Source organism: Symphodus melops (genome assembly GCF_947650265.1).
Source record: "Symphodus melops genome assembly, chromosome: 22".
Classification (NCBI taxonomy): Eukaryota; Metazoa; Chordata; class Actinopteri; order Labriformes; family Labridae; genus Symphodus; species Symphodus melops.
Window position 1 is genome coordinate 10,412,820 of NC_136712.1, and position 16,546 is coordinate 10,429,365.

The window sequence follows — 16,546 nt, forward strand, 5'->3', positions numbered from 1 at the left end:
AACAACAAAAAAAACAAACGTGGATGGATTGAAATGTCTGCATACAAATATGTCTGTTCGGCTGACTATGATTCGATAAGAAAAATGTTTTCACTTGAAACAACTCTTACTGTCTAGGAGGCTTTGTGAATAAGGCTCCTGTTTTTCAAAACCATTTTAAAAGGATTCAAAGTAGAGGGCAATGACATCCATTAACTTAATTGAAAGAAAAATACTGTTGGGTGTAATCATTTTAATTAAGGGCACAAACCACAAATGTTGTTCAGGCGGTGTTACACTTAGATTTGTTCACATTCATTAACTGCTCATTATTCTTTCTTTCTTTTCTTTTTTTTTTTTTTTTTTAGTTCCTTTGCTCTTTATTTTAACAACAAACCCAGAAAAAAAAGCACTGATAATATGTCACAATATTAGATTACAAAAAAAGGTATTTACCACTAAGAATAATAGTTTGTAGAAATACAGCAGTAACAATGTCCTCTAGGGGTCACACTTCATGATCTCTCTGAGGCAGATAGTAGCGTAGCAGGATGAGTCAAGGTCAAAGTTTAAGGTCAGAGTGAGTGAGTCCTCCTTCCCTTCTCCTGGTGTACCATTTAACTGGCCATCACTTCTCCTGCTGCCTCCTGAAACTTCGCCTCCTCCCACTTCACAGCTTGGTCTATTCAGCTTGTAGCGGAAGTTTCTTGGAGAGGCCAGCAGGGGGCGGTAGCATCCAGGCAGGTTGAGCTTGAGGCTACCGACTCTGAAGCGACAGTCGCCCAGTCCGTCACTGGCCAGTCTCTCCTGAAACCAGGACCCCATGGAGTTTTCTGGATACTTGACAGTGTTTCCTGGCATCGGAAGCAACACCTTACACAAAAAGAAACTGGAGTGAGAAAAACCAAAGATAACCACCTTTTATTACTGTGTTTTAATGACTTTTCCGAGACTACATACTTGTCCAAGTGTGTAAACTCCCTCCTGCTCCTCTCGATCTGTCACCACATGGATCTGGAAAAACAAAAACGACAGGACGTTCGAGAAAGAAGCCAAATATAGAAATAAGAATAAATTAGAGTTACAGTAATTTACCGAAATTTCCCCCTGGGATTAATGAAGTATTTGTGATTTTGAATGAATACTGTATTTTTGTGTCAGGTCATTTACAAGACCACATAGAATGATTCTTTCACATTAGCTGAGAATCAATCAAATGTCAAACAACAGCACCATTGACATGAATCCTCCCCTAAATCATAACACTCACAGTCCCTACAACACCATCATCGTATTTGTAATAGATTGTACTTCAACACAGAGCTTAATACAGTTTCTAAACCGGAGGCATTACCTTTATTTATAATTGTCAGAGGATTTAAGATTTATTCTAAAAATCGGAACATGAAATGTACAAAATGCTCATTTCCTTCTATTGGTTCCTCCATCCAGGAGCAAGCACTCAGTAATCATTTGGCAACAGGTTCAAGAAAATGAACAACCATCTGCAGCGACTGTGCTGACGGAGAAAGAGGAAGAGAGGAATACGCAGAAAGAGACGACGGAGACAAAACTGCTCCCCTCTCTTACCTGAGGGGAGCCGCTTTCTCCACACTCCTCCGGCTTTGTTTGTCCTTGCTGGATCCACACCAGGTCTCCTCTCCTGACACTGTGGCCCAGAGTGGTTAGCCTGTGTGCCACCGCCTCGTTCCACACTCTGACAAACACAAACCATGGGCTCAACAATCACAAGTTATTTAAAGTAAAGCATTCAATGAGGAAACATTTCCAAAGGTCGCATTTTGAAATAAATTTAGAGGAACTGTACGTTTTGGTAACTTGGTGAGTTTGTTAAAAAATGTAAAGTCTGAATCTTCCTGTTGCTGTAAAGTTGTTATCGTAAAGCGTCTGTGTGCGTTTGTGCCGACCTGCTGCAGTAGGCGTGTGGGTAGAAGACTCTGGTGCTGTGGGGCAGGCTGAGCCAAGCCTGGGCACAACCATCTGGACCTGTTCCGTAGCGGTTCAGAGCACGGAGCATCAGTCGCTCCCTGGCCTTTGATAAGGGCATCAACGCCAAACACTCTTTAGCGTTACCTGGTACATAGAATTGACATTGATTTTATTTGAACCACTGCTGCATTGGTCAGATCTGGACAGCATAACTCACAGGTCCTGAGAATCAACGCCCATCAAATATCAGCGCTGATCATTTTCGAGGGAAAATGAGAAACAGTGAATGTTGCCCTCGCTCTCACCTGTTTGAAGAAAGTGTCTCTTAGCTTGGCTCTGAGGATCATCCCCGCCTTCCTCTGGAGTGAAGAACAGACGGACAGCCCCGACCTAACACACATAACGCACATTCAACAATAACCAACAACAGCATAAAAGAGCCCGACTGGCTAATCCGCCAGCAGATAATGTTTTCTATTAGCATATCAAGTGACTAGCGCTATCGGCTACATTTATCACAGATCGTTTATAGACCAATAATTCCTCTTAATTTTGTCTTGGGTGACTTTTGTTGTCAAATTTGGTTTTCACAGCAATCATTTGTCCCCTTTGGGAGGTTTCCTACTCTTATTGTAAAATGAGCAAATTTTGTGAGCACTCAGGGTCTGAAGCCCCTAGCAGTTGTTTTGTGGTCACTAAACTTTGGTGACGTACACTACTGTTCAAAAGTTTGGGGTCACTGAGAGATGTCCTTATTTTTGAAAGAAAAGCACTGTTTTTTTTCAACGGAGATAACATTAAACTAATCAGAAGTACACTCTATACATTGTTAATGTGGTAAATGACTATTCTGGCTGCAAATGTCTGGACCGTAATATCTACATAGATGTATAGAGGCCCATTTCCAGCAACCATCACTCTGGTGATCTAATGGTGCATTGTGTTTGCTAATTGCGTTAGAAGGCTAATGGATTATTAGAAAACCCTTGTGCAATTATGTTAGCACAGCTGAAAACAGTTTAGCTGGTTAGAGAAGCTATAAAACTGACCTTCCTTTGAGCTAGTTGAGTAGCTGGAGCATCACATTTGTGGGTTCGATTAAACTCTCAAAACGGCCAGAGAAAGAGAACTTTCACGTGAAACTTAACAGTCTATTCTTGTTCTTAGAAAGGAAGGCTATTTCCATGCGAGAAATTGATGAGAAACTGATGATTTCCTACAGCGGTGTGTACGACTCCCTTCAGAGAACAGCACAAACAGGCTCGAACCAGAGTAGAAAGAGAAGTGGGAGGCCCAACTGCACTGCTGAGCAAGAAGACAAGTACATAAGAGTCTCTAGTTTGAGAAATGGACATCTCACAGGTCCTCAATTGGCAGCTTCATTACAGTACCCGCAAAACGCCAGTGTCAATGTTTACAGTGAAAAGGCGACTCCGGGATGCTGGCCTTCAGGGCAGAGTGGCAAAGAAAAAAACATATCTGAGACTGGCCAATGAAAGGAAATGATTAATATGGGCGAAAGCACACAGACATTGGATAAAGAAAGATCTGAAAAGGGTTTTTTGAGGTGTTTGGATCACACAGAAGAACATTGAGACGCAGAACAACTGACAAGATGCTGGAAGAGCACCTGACGCCATCTGTTAAGCATGGTGGAGGTCATGTGATGGTCTGGGGTTGCTTTGGTGCTGGTAAAGTGGGAGATTTGTACAAGGTAAAAGGGATTTTCAATAAGGAAGGCTATCACTCTATTTTACAACGCCATGCCATACCCTGTGGACAGAGCATGGTTGGAGCCAATTTCATCCTACAACAGGACAATGACCCAAAGCACACCTTCAAATGATGTAAGAACTATTTAGGGAAGAAGCAGGCAACTGATCTATTATGGAGTGGCCAGCGCAGTCATCAGATCTCAACCCTATTGAGCTGTTGTGGGAGCTGCTTGACCGTAAGTTAAACAAGAAGGACCCAACAAGCCAATCCAACTTGTGGGAGGGGCTTCTGGAAGCATGGGGTGAAATTTTTGCAGATCATCTCAGCAAATCAACAGTCGGAGTGCCAAAGGTCGGCAATGCTGTCATTGCTGCAAATGGAGCATTCTTCGACGAAGGCAAAGTTTGAGGGAGAAAATTATTATTTCAAATAATAATCGTTATTTCTAAAATTGTCAATGTTTTGAATTTTCTATTCATCTTGCAACTCATTTGATAAAAAAAAGTGTGACTTTTCATGGAAAACACAAAATTGTCTGGGTGACCCCAAACTTTTGAACGGTAGTCTATAGCAGGCTGTGTGTGCGGGGGACTGCTCTGATTGGTGAAAGTTGCAGGGAAAATTATTTTGATTGTTCAAATTTGCAGAAAAGTTGCGGTGATTGGACACAATTGCAAGGTCGCCCAGAAATCGTGGGGATTGGTTGAATGTGCATGAATTGTTACGATCACTTCCTGGAGGGACTGAGATTGAACATAGATCTTGGAAATATTAGAAATATTGACCAATATATAAATTGGACTCAGAAATAAAACAGAGTACAACCATAGGTCTGTTTAAAAAGAGGTTGAAATGGGAAGTGATGAGAAATTATATGGAAGAAGAAGCGAGCCACAAGTGATGAGTGTTGGGGGAAATAAACAGATACATTAGAGAAATTCTCACTAGGTATAAGCATTCATAGCTGTTGGCATGAGTTATTTCAAAGAAACTTGAATGTAAAAGAATTCCTACCCCCAAGAAATTGGGGGTAGGAATTAAAAAAGTTTTTTACTTCTTCCTACTCCTTTTTGAACATGTGTACTTATAATTTATTTAAATACTTAAATGTATATACAAATATGTGACATATGACATGCATTGTTCTTTTCATTTGGTTTTGTTTCTACAAACGAATGTGTATGTGCATTTTTGGTTGTTTTCTTGTGTGGGTGCTCTGTTCTGTACACATGATTCAAAATAAACTTCAAACTTCAACTTCAAACTTCAATATATCAGTATCTAATTTTTCCTTTCCCAAATATCGACATCGGTCCAAAAATGACATATCGGTTGGGCCCTTCACCACACTACGCTGTCCAGCGATGGACATAAAAACCGTCTACTAGACTTACCATGTCCTCTTTGAGTAACGCCAGCCCCACACAGTCAGACTGAACACACTGCACAGCCCCAAACCTCTGTGGGCCGTAGTAGTTGACAAAACCTCTGACCTGCAAAGAGCAAAACAAGAACACGAGTGACCTGTTTGATCACTAATATGTTTCAGGTACAAGCATCCACGGTTTAAAGATCAGACTGATGAGCTGGTAATGTTCTTTACTGGAACAGACAATCAACTGTTAACTACGGACACCCCACAGTGGGCAAGAAGGTTATATAATGGAAGAAACGTAGAGGAAGGCTAGCATATTTGTAAACATACTTATTGTGGCAGTGTAAAAAAAAGTCAGTCCTGTTGTTAAAAAGAAATTAAAGAAAAGTACTGTTTAATATTTCGGCTCTAGAGTGAAGCATGTGACGGTGAAAGTAAACAAGTGGTCGACAGAATAATTACCTTCACATTCTCCACTGCTTCTTTGATCAGGGCTGCCAGGTGAGTGTTTGTGTTCGCACCAGAGGAGTGTGTGTCGCCGGCCCCGTGTGGTCTCAGGTCTCGGACCACCAGGTCAAAGTGGTTCCCCTGCAGCCGCCCCAGCCTGAGGGGCTCGCTCACCGAGATGATCTGGGACAGACGCATGCCTCTCCTCTCGAACTCCGCCGCCTTCTCTTTTAACCTAGTGAAATGAATACGCATGTTAGGTTGTCTCCAGGTTTTTGAATTGGGGGGGGGGGGGAATAAAAATGGTTCCCAGAGCAATCCAAAAGAAAACAGAAGTACCGTTGAGGAGAGACCTTTTTGACCACCATGGACTGGTACGTGATGGCTCTCTTGTCTTTGATCCCAGCGTAGGTGAAATCTGACGGCAGGACCCCAAGAGCTGCAGCCATGTAGCTTATAGCCTCCAGAGTTTCCAGGTTCTCCTTACACAGAGTGAAAGCTGGAGGAGACGCACACAAACACATCAGAGTGATCAGTATATTTTAAATGCTGCTCATCGGAAATTCTTAACTGCCAATTTGTCAGTGGTTACAGCTCCATGTGTGTGTGTTTATTTGTGTTTTATATAATATTTGAATGTCCCACTTTGGACTTCTGGGATCTTTTCTGTATGTATTCAGAAAAAAACGTATTTCTGCTTCGTACCAGTATAAACCTCCTCTTCCTTTCGATCCTCAGTTGTCCTCTTCTTCGGCCTCCCTTGCTCTCTCAGCCTGACGGTGATCGCTGTGGTCCCCTGGTCGTTGAAGCTTTTCGCCTCCACCAGCTTCCCGAACCGTCTGCTCAGGAAGTGGTGCACCGTCGTCCTGTGCTCCTTGTTGTCATCGGGTCCGAACGTATAAGACGAGCCTCTCACTTTGGCGTCGATGAACCTGAAGAAGTCCTCCGCTTCGTCTTCGGTGACGAGCTGGGAGAGCTCCCTGTAGTCGGGGTCTTCTCTCACCCTGATCTCCGGCTGGATGGTGACCGTCATGAGGAAAGGGAAGCGGTGTCGGACAGCCCGGTGGACATTAGCTCTGTGGTGTTTGTCGGAGAAGTATCCAAGGGAAAGCTCTTGTTTGGCTGTGTTTTCATCTTTGAGAGTCAACACAAACTGCTCAAGCTCTTCACTGACTGACTGGCCTAAAATCACACTTAGATCGAAGCTGCATGGACTGGGAATGGTGACATCTGCACCATAATCAGCTTCATCATCATTGTCCTGTGAGACTGAGTGTTTGTTTTCCCAGTGCTTTCCACTGGTTTCTTTATGAGAGGAGGCACAGGCTTGTGTCTGTGTTTCTACTGCTGTGTTAACATACTGTCCATTGATGTCAATCTCAGTCACCACAAAGTCTTTAATTAAGTTTTTGATGCTTCCCAGGAAGCCTTCATGGGTTGATATGAAGCATGCAGGGACGTTTGCAGCACCACTGTCCTGCTTCATGGTCACTTCATCCAAACACTGCAGACTTTTCACTAAATGCTTTGTGGAAAAAGGACGTAAAATAAATGTTAAAGGCGATCAGAAGTGGAGCACAACTGCAAAGTAAATTCAAGATGTTTAAAAGGATGAAATGTTTCTTATTTCTGCTTATTAACAGGTTAAACAGCCAGTGTGTTTATGCAGTAATTTTGTAATAAACAATAAATCCTACCTCGTCTTTGTGAGATTCCTGTCCTAACAAAGAAAGTAACTGACTTCGACGCCTTCGACTGAGATTAAGAGTTTAATCCTGAAGGAAAAACAACAACATGCGTCTCTGTCTCTACTCATTTATTCTCTGTGCCCGCGTGCGGCACCGCAAACGAGAAGCTGTTGATGTAAACACAACAACGCTGAAACAATTCACTCCGCTTCCGCATCATGTGACCGTCATGTGACTTTTCTTAAAGGGGCCGTTACCATTTCAAAAACCTAATTCGAGCATGTTTTTAAATGTATAAACATTATTTATATTCGAAAAGCCTCAATAGAAAAAGTGGTTGTGTCCTTCATTAGTATAACGGTCTACTCTGTCAATATTACAAACAGAAAAAGCCTAGAAATACTAAATATGGAAATGACATTGAAAATCTTAATAGTGTGTAAACACATGGTTTACCATACTTGTTACAGAACTTTATTGGAAGACAATAAGTTCAAGACAACATAGGACTGTGTAACAGTAATAATGATGAAGATAACTTTACGCATAAGGGAGCCTAAAAATAAGAAATTTGAACAAGTTCAAACAGGAAGACTGGTATTCCTTCCCTCATTCGTTCAACATCAAACCACTCCTCCTATTGCTCCCTTTATCTCCTGCTCTGGTGATCAGCTGACTATGGGCATGTATCAATTAATTAACCTCTGCCTCTCTCAACCAATCACCCTACTGCTGTGAAATGCTAAAACAGTCTCTTTCCCACAACCATACTGTCGTTTCAGTGCAACCCTCCTCCATCCAGTTCAGCAGAGCCCAGGCTCTGAAATCCACTCCTCATTGCAGCCTCTATTCCTCTCCACCACCACCAGTGTCTAGACTCCATAGGGGGGTATCCTATCTTATGTTGGCCTAATTACCCATCTGAGTACCTGAAGTTGTCATGGAGTCTAGTCCCCCCAAAGACTGTAAATTTCATTCTAAACTGTGGCACATTTCATTGCTAATAAATCATTGTTAATTCTCAATTAAGTCTCTCATGACTGAACTGCTCTCATTAGCAGTGCTGTTATACGACAATTTCTATGCGTGTGTTTCTTGAGAAGAAGGCCTGGGTGTGGTATACTGGCAATGGGAACTGTTTTTAACTTTACCCCTTTGGCTGAGTCTTATGTCATAAATCACTTCAGTGGAAAGTGGTTTTGTTTTCTCAGGACTGAAACAAGTTCACTTTAATGATTGAGATTTGATGTAGACAAGATAATGGTCTGTGTTAAGATTGGACTGATGGTCCACGAAAACACAGCGAAAAGCTGAAGCCAAGGCCATTATAGTATGTACACAACTAACAGTAGCAGTGCAGGCTGACAAGATACAGAACAAATACCAGCCTGCCTCTAAATATTATTTAATTTAGCTTTAAACTGTGCACATTTCCTGACATTTTTAATTTCAAGTTTTTTTCTTCCAAGTCAGTTAAAGGACATCAATATATAGATTGACCTTTTTTGTAAACAGTTATTTTCCCCCTTATTTTTAACCTCATTTTTTAACCTCTGATAACAGAGGGGGTTTTTTTTGTTTTTTTTCTATAAACTAATAGAGATTTAAGTGATTATGAAATCCTACGAAAAAAAGGTTACCATATGAGGAATGTACATATATTTGTCCAAGATAAACACATCCCCCAATCAACCAGAGGATTTGGCCAGGATGCAAATGGAAACTCTTGGGACAAAGAAAACAATACATCGTCCGCTTTATGTGCAGAACAATTCCTGACTGGAAGAATGAGACCAGAGGTGGCGGTCACTTGTCCACTGAAATCCATGTGTTATTTCAAGATCATATATTAAGATATTCTTCATATCTTCATATCGGGAGAACACACAAAAAAAATGTGGTAAAAAATCATGAGGCTCTAACATTACAGCCTTTCATTTAACAAGTATACAAATATTTCTAAGAAGGTTGAGAGACTCTTCCGAGAGTAAAATATAATGATTAATAACACATCTATCTAAGCTTACCTATGCATTTGGATATTGCCGTTTTTTATACAGCCTTGTGTATTTGAGAACTGTCTTGAAATGGCTACTGAAAAAAAAGGCAAACGTTTTTTTGTAAGGAAGGAGTTATAGACTACCTCTTTTTTTCCGGGTTGTATTGCCAGTAATTCTGTAAGTGTTATTATAAAATACAAGGTTTCTGTCAGTGCAAGATGAGATCCAAACATGGTTCATTTCAGTTCTTATCAACACCCTGGACTTCACTTTCATGACATTTTAAATAAATAGGGAAATAAACCATAAACCTCTATTCATCAAAATATTGCAGAAATTTTGAATCTGCTTGTGCAACACTTATTCCAAAGAACTGACTTGGTCCGAGTAGTTCCAGTAAATCAAAGAGTGTTGGGCCATTTCCCCCTTTCCACCCACAAACATCCTTTGGCCCACAGCCTGCCTCTGTGCATTCATGTCCTACAGATGTGTGAGCGCGTGCCAACATGCACACACAAACACGCACAAGTGCTGAAGATTTAGAGCATGTGAGCTCCTGACATTACTTGACTGAAACATTTGGAAGTGTCGAGCTGTGTACATGCGTGGATGTCTGCATCGTGTGTGAGTGTTCATCCGCTGTCCAGATGTTTGGATGCTGTATCAGGAAATGTTCCACTATGGATCTACTTTAAAAAGAACCCCAGAGACTACTAACCTTGAAACACTGTGCATGTATGGCTGGTTGTCCCATTTTTCAGTTAGATTAGAATTTTGATCCAGTAAGCCAGATGACATCTTTAACCTGTCTGGACTCCACAGCCCCGCCTGCTGCCGCTCAGGGCAGACACCTTCGCTCACCCTATATGTCCCTGTAGAGTTCAGTTTCTGTGACAATAATTTACTAACACATGTAAAATATATATATTTGATTTATATGATTTTCATTTATAGATAATCAGATGGGTGTAACTCTGGGGAGAGGAAATAACAGTGAGACAAATTCAATTGTTCTTCCAAAACAACACAGACAAGAACAGCTTTATTGGGGTCTACACACCAAATTCAGTACACACACACACACACACACACACACTCACAGACAGACACAGACACAGACACAGACACACACACACACACACACACACACACCTACACACACACACACACACACACGCACACACGCACACACTTCCAATTCCCACAAATGGCCAAATAAGGTTCATCCATGTTATTGTGCAACATTTGGGTTCTTCATGTAGAAGAGCTGTGAACAGCGACTTGCATCCAACCACAATGGGGCGAGTAAAGGTGTGGCTGAAGCGGAGTTATATTATCGCGACAAGTCTGATCGCGGTGAGTGTTTTTCTTTATGATGTTTTTTTAGTATGGGATGTTTAATCAGATTATGAGTTGAACATGTAGAATTACTAAATGACTCTTTATTGCTCAAGCATTTCAATAGTATTTCTCTTCTGTCTGTCCTACCTTATCTTTTGGACTATTTGCCTGCTTACTTTGTAAACAACAACTCACCCTGCTTCAGGTCAGAAGTCCAGAATGTCACTGGTGAATTATGTGGTGCAGGACTTCATGAAAAAGAAATCCGGTTTATCAATCTAGCTGTTTATATTCGTATGCTTCCCCTTTTTCTTATTAGAAGTTTCTGCCTGCTGTCTGGAAAAGTCCTCTCATCCCTCATTCCCTTCATGAGGAGATGTGCTTGATTTGAGTAACCATAGGCCCAGATTTTTTATCTATTCCAACAACAAAAAAATTGTTATAACCACATAATGATTACGATAACCTGTATTTGTAAAACATTTTTCTAAATTAAAGTTACAAAGTGTGTTACAAGAAAAAAATAATCATATAAAGCGGAAAGCAAAAAAACCCAAAACATGTTAAATTAAAGAGTCAACAACAATAGGGTCAGTTAGCTAAAGTGAAACAAAATGAAAAGAAATATTTTAACACACAAATAATCTTCAAAATGGTCATTGAGTCTGCTGAGTCAGAGCTTTGATGCTTTTACCCTGTAGACGCTGTCACCCCTCATGTTCAGCGTTGCCTCAGGAACACATTAAAGAAGTCTTGCTGAGGATCTCAGGCTGTGCATCAGTGTAAACAATGTTCTATCACTCTATTTAGATTTAGCAGTTTAGTCACAATGGATTGATTGATTGTAGAATATTAGTGGGATATCAATAATGAAAATAAGTGGAGCTTGGACGGTTTTGAATAATAATAATAATAATATAATAATTGAGTGTGTTACTGTTGTTGCAGATCATCAGTGTCCTGCTGTTAGCCTTCACTCTGTTTAGCCATGGATTCCTCCACAAGGAGGAAGAGGTAAAACATGCACTTCAATCAAACCTCAGTCTCCAACTATGACTGTTTATATTCTGCTTCTTTTCAGTCACTTTTTGCATAGTGCATGCATGCTACCTCAGAGGATTGGACTCTTCCCTGTTCACCAATCCCCCTGACCTGCTTCTGTGTTTGTTTTCTCCACAGATAGAACATATTCTAATAGGCCTACAAAGCTTGTACGCTTTTTCCCTCGTTCCTCTGCTCTTGTGTATTATCGGTGTGTTTGGCGTCTGCAAACAGAAGAAATGGGCGCTCATTGTGGTGGGTGAAGAATCAAAGAAGTTATTATTTAAGTGGCACTACCCTAAATAAAAGTATAACTACTGTCAAAGAACTCAGCATATGATTGCTCATGCTGATGTGTGTTTCAGTTTGCAGTGGGAATGATCTTGGGCTTCCTGATCCTGATTTTGTGCGAGATTCAAGCACTGGTCACGCTCCCTGAGGTATTTCAAAGCTAACGTGATAGCCATCCCAGTATCGTTAGTAACATGAATGAAAGATCCTTTTTCAAAGCAGTTGTTCCAGTTCTGGTAGATTTCCTGTCCTGGCATGCATTCAATAATGAACGTGTTTGCTGCTTTAATCTTCCTGTAAATATCATTCACCACAAGGACTGGTGTCACCTACAAAGAGCAGGCTGCAACAGCGTTTGTTTCAAACACTTAATGATAAACAAACAAAAATGCAACCCTTCAAAATTACATGTTTAACTGTAGTTTATCTTTTTCTGCAGGTGCCTGAAGAAATAAGAAATCACTACCGGAGTTATGTACCACTGTCTACTGCTAGGGATCGTATTTCAGACAAAATTCAGGAATTGCAGGCAAAAGTAGGTAACCCTGTGTTAGAATGTTTGTGCACTCTTGTTAAGTTCATATTCATTTATTATTTTAAGAACAGGATTAATTAGGATTGTTATGATGTTACTTCAAATTAATTAGCCATCAACCTTCTTTCTTCTCAGCATCAGTGTTGTGGAGTGGGTGAAGGCTACCGCGACTGGGGTCGTCAATTCCCAAATTCTTGCCTGTGCACAGAGGAGTCCACTAGTCCATGTGTGAGTGAGGATATGACTCTATTACCAAACGTTTCCCTAACAAGACATACATAGACATATGGCAGGCATGGCTAAAACTACTTTTTACAATTCAGGATACAATTTTCAAGATCATAGTGTAAAAATGCTAACACAAAATAAGCTTGTAAATAGAGAAAACATTTAACCTTCCAGCATAATTTACCCCTGATTGAATCCTCCTTGGGAGCCAAAGAGGAATCTGATACAGGTGTTTGGCTCAGACTTTCTGGAAATATGAAAGGTTGTAGCCTGCAGATATCATCTGTAACATCTGAATGTCCCAGTTTATTGAAACATATTTGGTATGAAGAATTCAAACTCTGAATAATTCCATAATTTGACTTTCAATGCCTGACTACAAAAGCTGGCCGGAATTTGTAAAAGTAATAGAAATTTTAAAATCTTGTGAAAAACAGTGGTGAATATTTTCATCAAATGCATAATAAATGAACGAAACCTTTATTAGCCCCAAGGGGAATTTACCTTCCACCAAGAGCATAATTGTTTTTTCTTTTAATAATCTTTTAAGCTTTTATAACTCCTGTAGCCTCGGACTGACCTCAATGATGTCCTCCTTTATTTGTGCTCTCATACTATTACCATTCATCTTGTTGATTCATGTCGATGTTTCAGGAGTTAGCACCTTGGAGCGGCAGTCTTACGCCGAGAGGCACTGTCCCGCCCATTAGGATTTACAACGAGGTAAAAAACGATTCAACATGTTGATTTCTATGGTTTTGATTGATCATATGATTAATGACATTCTGAGAACTGAATATGAACTGCTAGGCACGACTAAGTTTGTCTACATCTATGCATCCAGTATCTGAAGTCAGTTCACAGTACTGCATTTCAAATGCTTTATTTCAGGGAAATGAAATATATAAAAGCAATGTTATACGAAATAATATCAAGAGCTACATAAAGTCCTCTTGTTGACAAACTTGAATTTTTCTAAGCAAACCAACTCAAGATTTAAGACTGAGACTTGTTCTCCAAACATAAAAAAACCCAACTAGTTTAAAGATGTCAGAAGCATCCGAAAAAGATGCTTCTGACATTAATTAGTTGACTAATTGTAAAAGCATTTCCACTTTATATATTCTGTTGACAAGAAAAATTATTTCCCACTCTGACGTAATTGAATGTGTCTGAACTCTTTTCTTTGGTTAATCTACAAACATATTTAAGTGGATGATCTACCTCAACAACTGAACGGGGGAAACCCTGGTTGTGTGTTGGGTCACAATGGTTTAAAAAGCCAAGCTTACAAAAGCTTAAAGGTGCTTATAAGGATCTCGATGGGGTCATGTAGGTAAACTACTTTATAATGCAGGTGTTAACACTTTCCAGTCTCTTCATGAGAAGCTGCTGACAAATCCCATCAGGGTTCGGTTCCCTACCAGTCATCCCTGAAGTGACACTGCTACAGCTGTTCTTTATAATATTGCAGCTGTATCAATAAAGCTGATAATGATGATGCTAGATGTTGTATCAACCATTACAATGATCGATCCACTGTCCTGTTTCAGTCGTGCCTTCCACACTTGATCGCTCATCAGATGGCTACACTGAATCATATAATGGGTGCAATGCTGGGAGTCATATTACTCTGGGTATGTACAGTCAGTCTAAATGTATCAACAATGATTGTATCTGCCTAGCCTCCCTTCTACCGAGCTACATATCTTCATTGGAGGCACTTTATTTATGCACCAGCACTTTTCCAGCTCTTTTGCCACTCAGATTTTTTATCTACTCTTTTTTTTTGCCACTTAGCTCATATGATGTCCTGCTCTAAGTTGTGTAGCTAACCTTTAATCATTCATTCAAAACTGAGGTTTAGGATTTAGTCTCAGACATAGCAACAATTTCACCTTTTACTGTGCTAGTACTTGTGAACAGAGTAAAAGGTTAACCTTCATAAGAAATTGCAAGGGATGATTCAATAGCTTGACATTTTGCTCCCTGGGTTTTGCCTTTCAGGTAGTATACAGGCTGCTCAATCCTAGTGGTAAAGTTTGTTGGGACTAAATGAAACCAGATACTGAATTTAAAATGGACTTAATTACTATGATGTCACATCACCCATTGGTTTGTCAACTGTCTTTTTCAAACCATGAGTTATCATTTTTGGACCGTAGTCGTTGCTGTTTTTGCAGAGCTAAATGATTCCACATTTGGACTTGAAGGAAGGGGTTGGCATTTTGGGGCCTCGTACTGACACACTTACCGAGACAGCCTCAAGTGGCCGCTCGAGAAACTGCTGTTTTGATCTTGATGCATTGGCTTCCTTCATGGACCGTTTCTGTGCTCTGGTTTCCTGCATGAATAAAAACAGTAAAGAAAGCCTACACATAGAGGTCAGGACTGTCTACAAATTTTGGGTAATTTTTTTAATGGGATGTCAATAATCTCTCAAAGCAATACATCAAGACCAAACTTCATCAATGTTTGTGGTTGAATAAAGCTGTACATGGTTCAAAGGGAGGCTGATATAAATAAAATAGAAATCTTACATTTGTTAAGCTCTTTAAAATATGTGTGACTGACAGAAGTAAAAACTTAACCCTTCCACATTTTGTCACTCTTTCTCCCATCCTGATCATTTCAATACGGTCCCTAACTCACACTCAGATTGGCCCTGAAGGACTGTATTGGTCTTGACGGGCTAGGATTGAAACCAATCTTCTATTTTGTCGTACCTTATTAGTTGTACAGACATGTCTGTCTATAAAACAATTCTTGACCCCAGATAATGTCAGTAGGCTTGTTTTACTGCTGAAATCTTGACACAAGTCTTGATATGATAAGTGACAATATATGACAATGATTTTGAGTCTCTGTGCCTACTTTAATCTGGCTTGACATGGATTGGATATAAATAACCATATCTTCTTTACTGTCTTTGTAGCTATTGTCAGTGGTGCTGTGTATCCTGATATTGTGCCAGCTTAATCAGAAAGAGGAAACCCCAACAGTGGCCTACAGTCCAGAGGGAAAGTCAGGAAACTACATCACTCTCTCCGACCCTGCAGACAACATCTGAGTTAGTTTTTCGGGCTGCTTTTCATGTCAGCATATTTCGCCATAAAGGTTTTCAAAACCACTGGAAACAATATGATTGTGACATGATGTGGATGCAACAAGTTCCCTCAACAATGGCACCAGATTTTTTTTTTTTTTTTTTTTTTTAAAGCATTGAAACCTTGATTTCAGTCATCTCTGATGGCACCTGCTTTTGTCTGCCGCACCAATGAAAGTGAACTCTCCTTGGGATTTTTGCAGCCCTGATTTAATTTGGCACCTTTGGTCCAAAATATAATCTTTATAAAAGAGTTAAAGCTATCCACTAATACAGACAAATATTCACAAACTGAATGTATAAGCTTTAATAAAAAAGGATGATTTCCTCCTGTAGTTTTGTACTTTTGTGAATTTTTGTGAAGTCAATTTTTCTTTGGTATTGTTTTCAACTTTTCACTTACATGTTTTTTCAAAGAAGCTACTGGAGTGCGTAGTCTTTTGGGCGATATTACCATAATAATATCATGCTAATGAGGTGAATTGCAAATCATATGAGTGTTTCATGAGACAATTATCAGGATGTTCTTGTTTTCTGTTCAGCTTATTAAAATGTTGGATAATTAAAGGGATGTGTGGCTCAGTTGGTAAAGTCAATAGTCTCTCCACTTGAAGGTTGAGCATTATATATAGCCCAAGCTCCTGCAGCAAAATTTCCAATGTGTTAACCCTGAATTTCTCCTGCAACTTTGTTGGTGACATTTAAGTGTGTAGCACTGTAACAGTCTGCCATCAGTGTGTGACTGGGTAGATAGAAAAGTGCTAACATTTTCAATTTTGGGGGGTGCCAAAGAAGAAAATCAAAATGTATAAAGAAGCTTAACTTTATGTCAGAAATCCAATCCATGCA

At 40.0% G+C, this 16,546-nt stretch overlaps 2 protein-coding genes across 2 annotated transcripts; one reads left to right on the top strand and one right to left on the bottom strand.

Moving 5' to 3' along the window:
• Positions 1 to 218: 218 nt before the first annotated feature.
• pus7l (pseudouridine synthase 7 like) lies at positions 219 to 7,358 on the bottom strand. The gene is made up of 10 exons (XM_079335441.1): positions 7,165 to 7,358; positions 6,173 to 6,992; positions 5,807 to 5,966; positions 5,483 to 5,702; positions 5,040 to 5,138; positions 2,235 to 2,319; positions 1,908 to 2,073; positions 1,570 to 1,696; positions 940 to 993; positions 219 to 852 (listed from the first exon to the last, which is right to left on the bottom strand). Exons 2-10 carry the CDS (start codon positions 6,951 to 6,953, stop codon positions 481 to 483), a joined length of 2,064 nt encoding a protein of 687 aa, XP_079191567.1. The 5' UTR covers positions 6,954 to 6,992; positions 7,165 to 7,358; the 3' UTR covers positions 219 to 480.
• Positions 7,359 to 10,381: 3,023 nt separating this feature from the next.
• LOC306818178 (tetraspanin-8-like) lies at positions 10,382 to 16,032 on the top strand. Its single transcript, XM_079335557.1, has 9 exons — positions 10,382 to 10,511; positions 11,445 to 11,510; positions 11,676 to 11,792; positions 11,903 to 11,977; positions 12,268 to 12,363; positions 12,499 to 12,591; positions 13,246 to 13,314; positions 14,145 to 14,228; positions 15,527 to 16,032. Exons 1-9 carry the CDS (start codon positions 10,452 to 10,454, stop codon positions 15,659 to 15,661), a joined length of 795 nt encoding a protein of 264 aa, XP_079191683.1. The 5' UTR covers positions 10,382 to 10,451; the 3' UTR covers positions 15,662 to 16,032.
• Positions 16,033 to 16,546: the final 514 nt, after the last annotated feature.

Bases quoted from the DNA above. Each gene is read 5' to 3' on its own strand.
- pus7l (XM_079335441.1), bottom strand. From the start codon at position 6,953: ATGAAGCAGGACAGTGGTGCTGCAAACGTCCCTGCATGCTTCATATCA. The intron at 5,703-5,806 runs GTACTTCTGTTT...TCATTTCACTAG, and splicing joins AAAAAGGTCTCTCCTCAACG to GTTAAAAGAGAAGGCGGCGG. The intron at 853-939 runs GTATGTAGTCTC...TTTTTGTGTAAG, and splicing joins GAGTTTACACACTTGGACAA to GTGTTGCTTCCGATGCCAGG.
- LOC306818178 (XM_079335557.1), top strand. From the start codon at position 10,452: ATGGGGCGAGTAAAGGTGTGGCTGAAGCGGAGTTATATTATCGCGACA. The intron at 11,793-11,902 runs GTGGGTGAAGAA...TGTGTGTTTCAG, and splicing joins AGAAATGGGCGCTCATTGTG to TTTGCAGTGGGAATGATCTT. The intron at 14,229-15,526 runs GTATGTACAGTC...CTGTCTTTGTAG, and splicing joins TGGGAGTCATATTACTCTGG to CTATTGTCAGTGGTGCTGTG.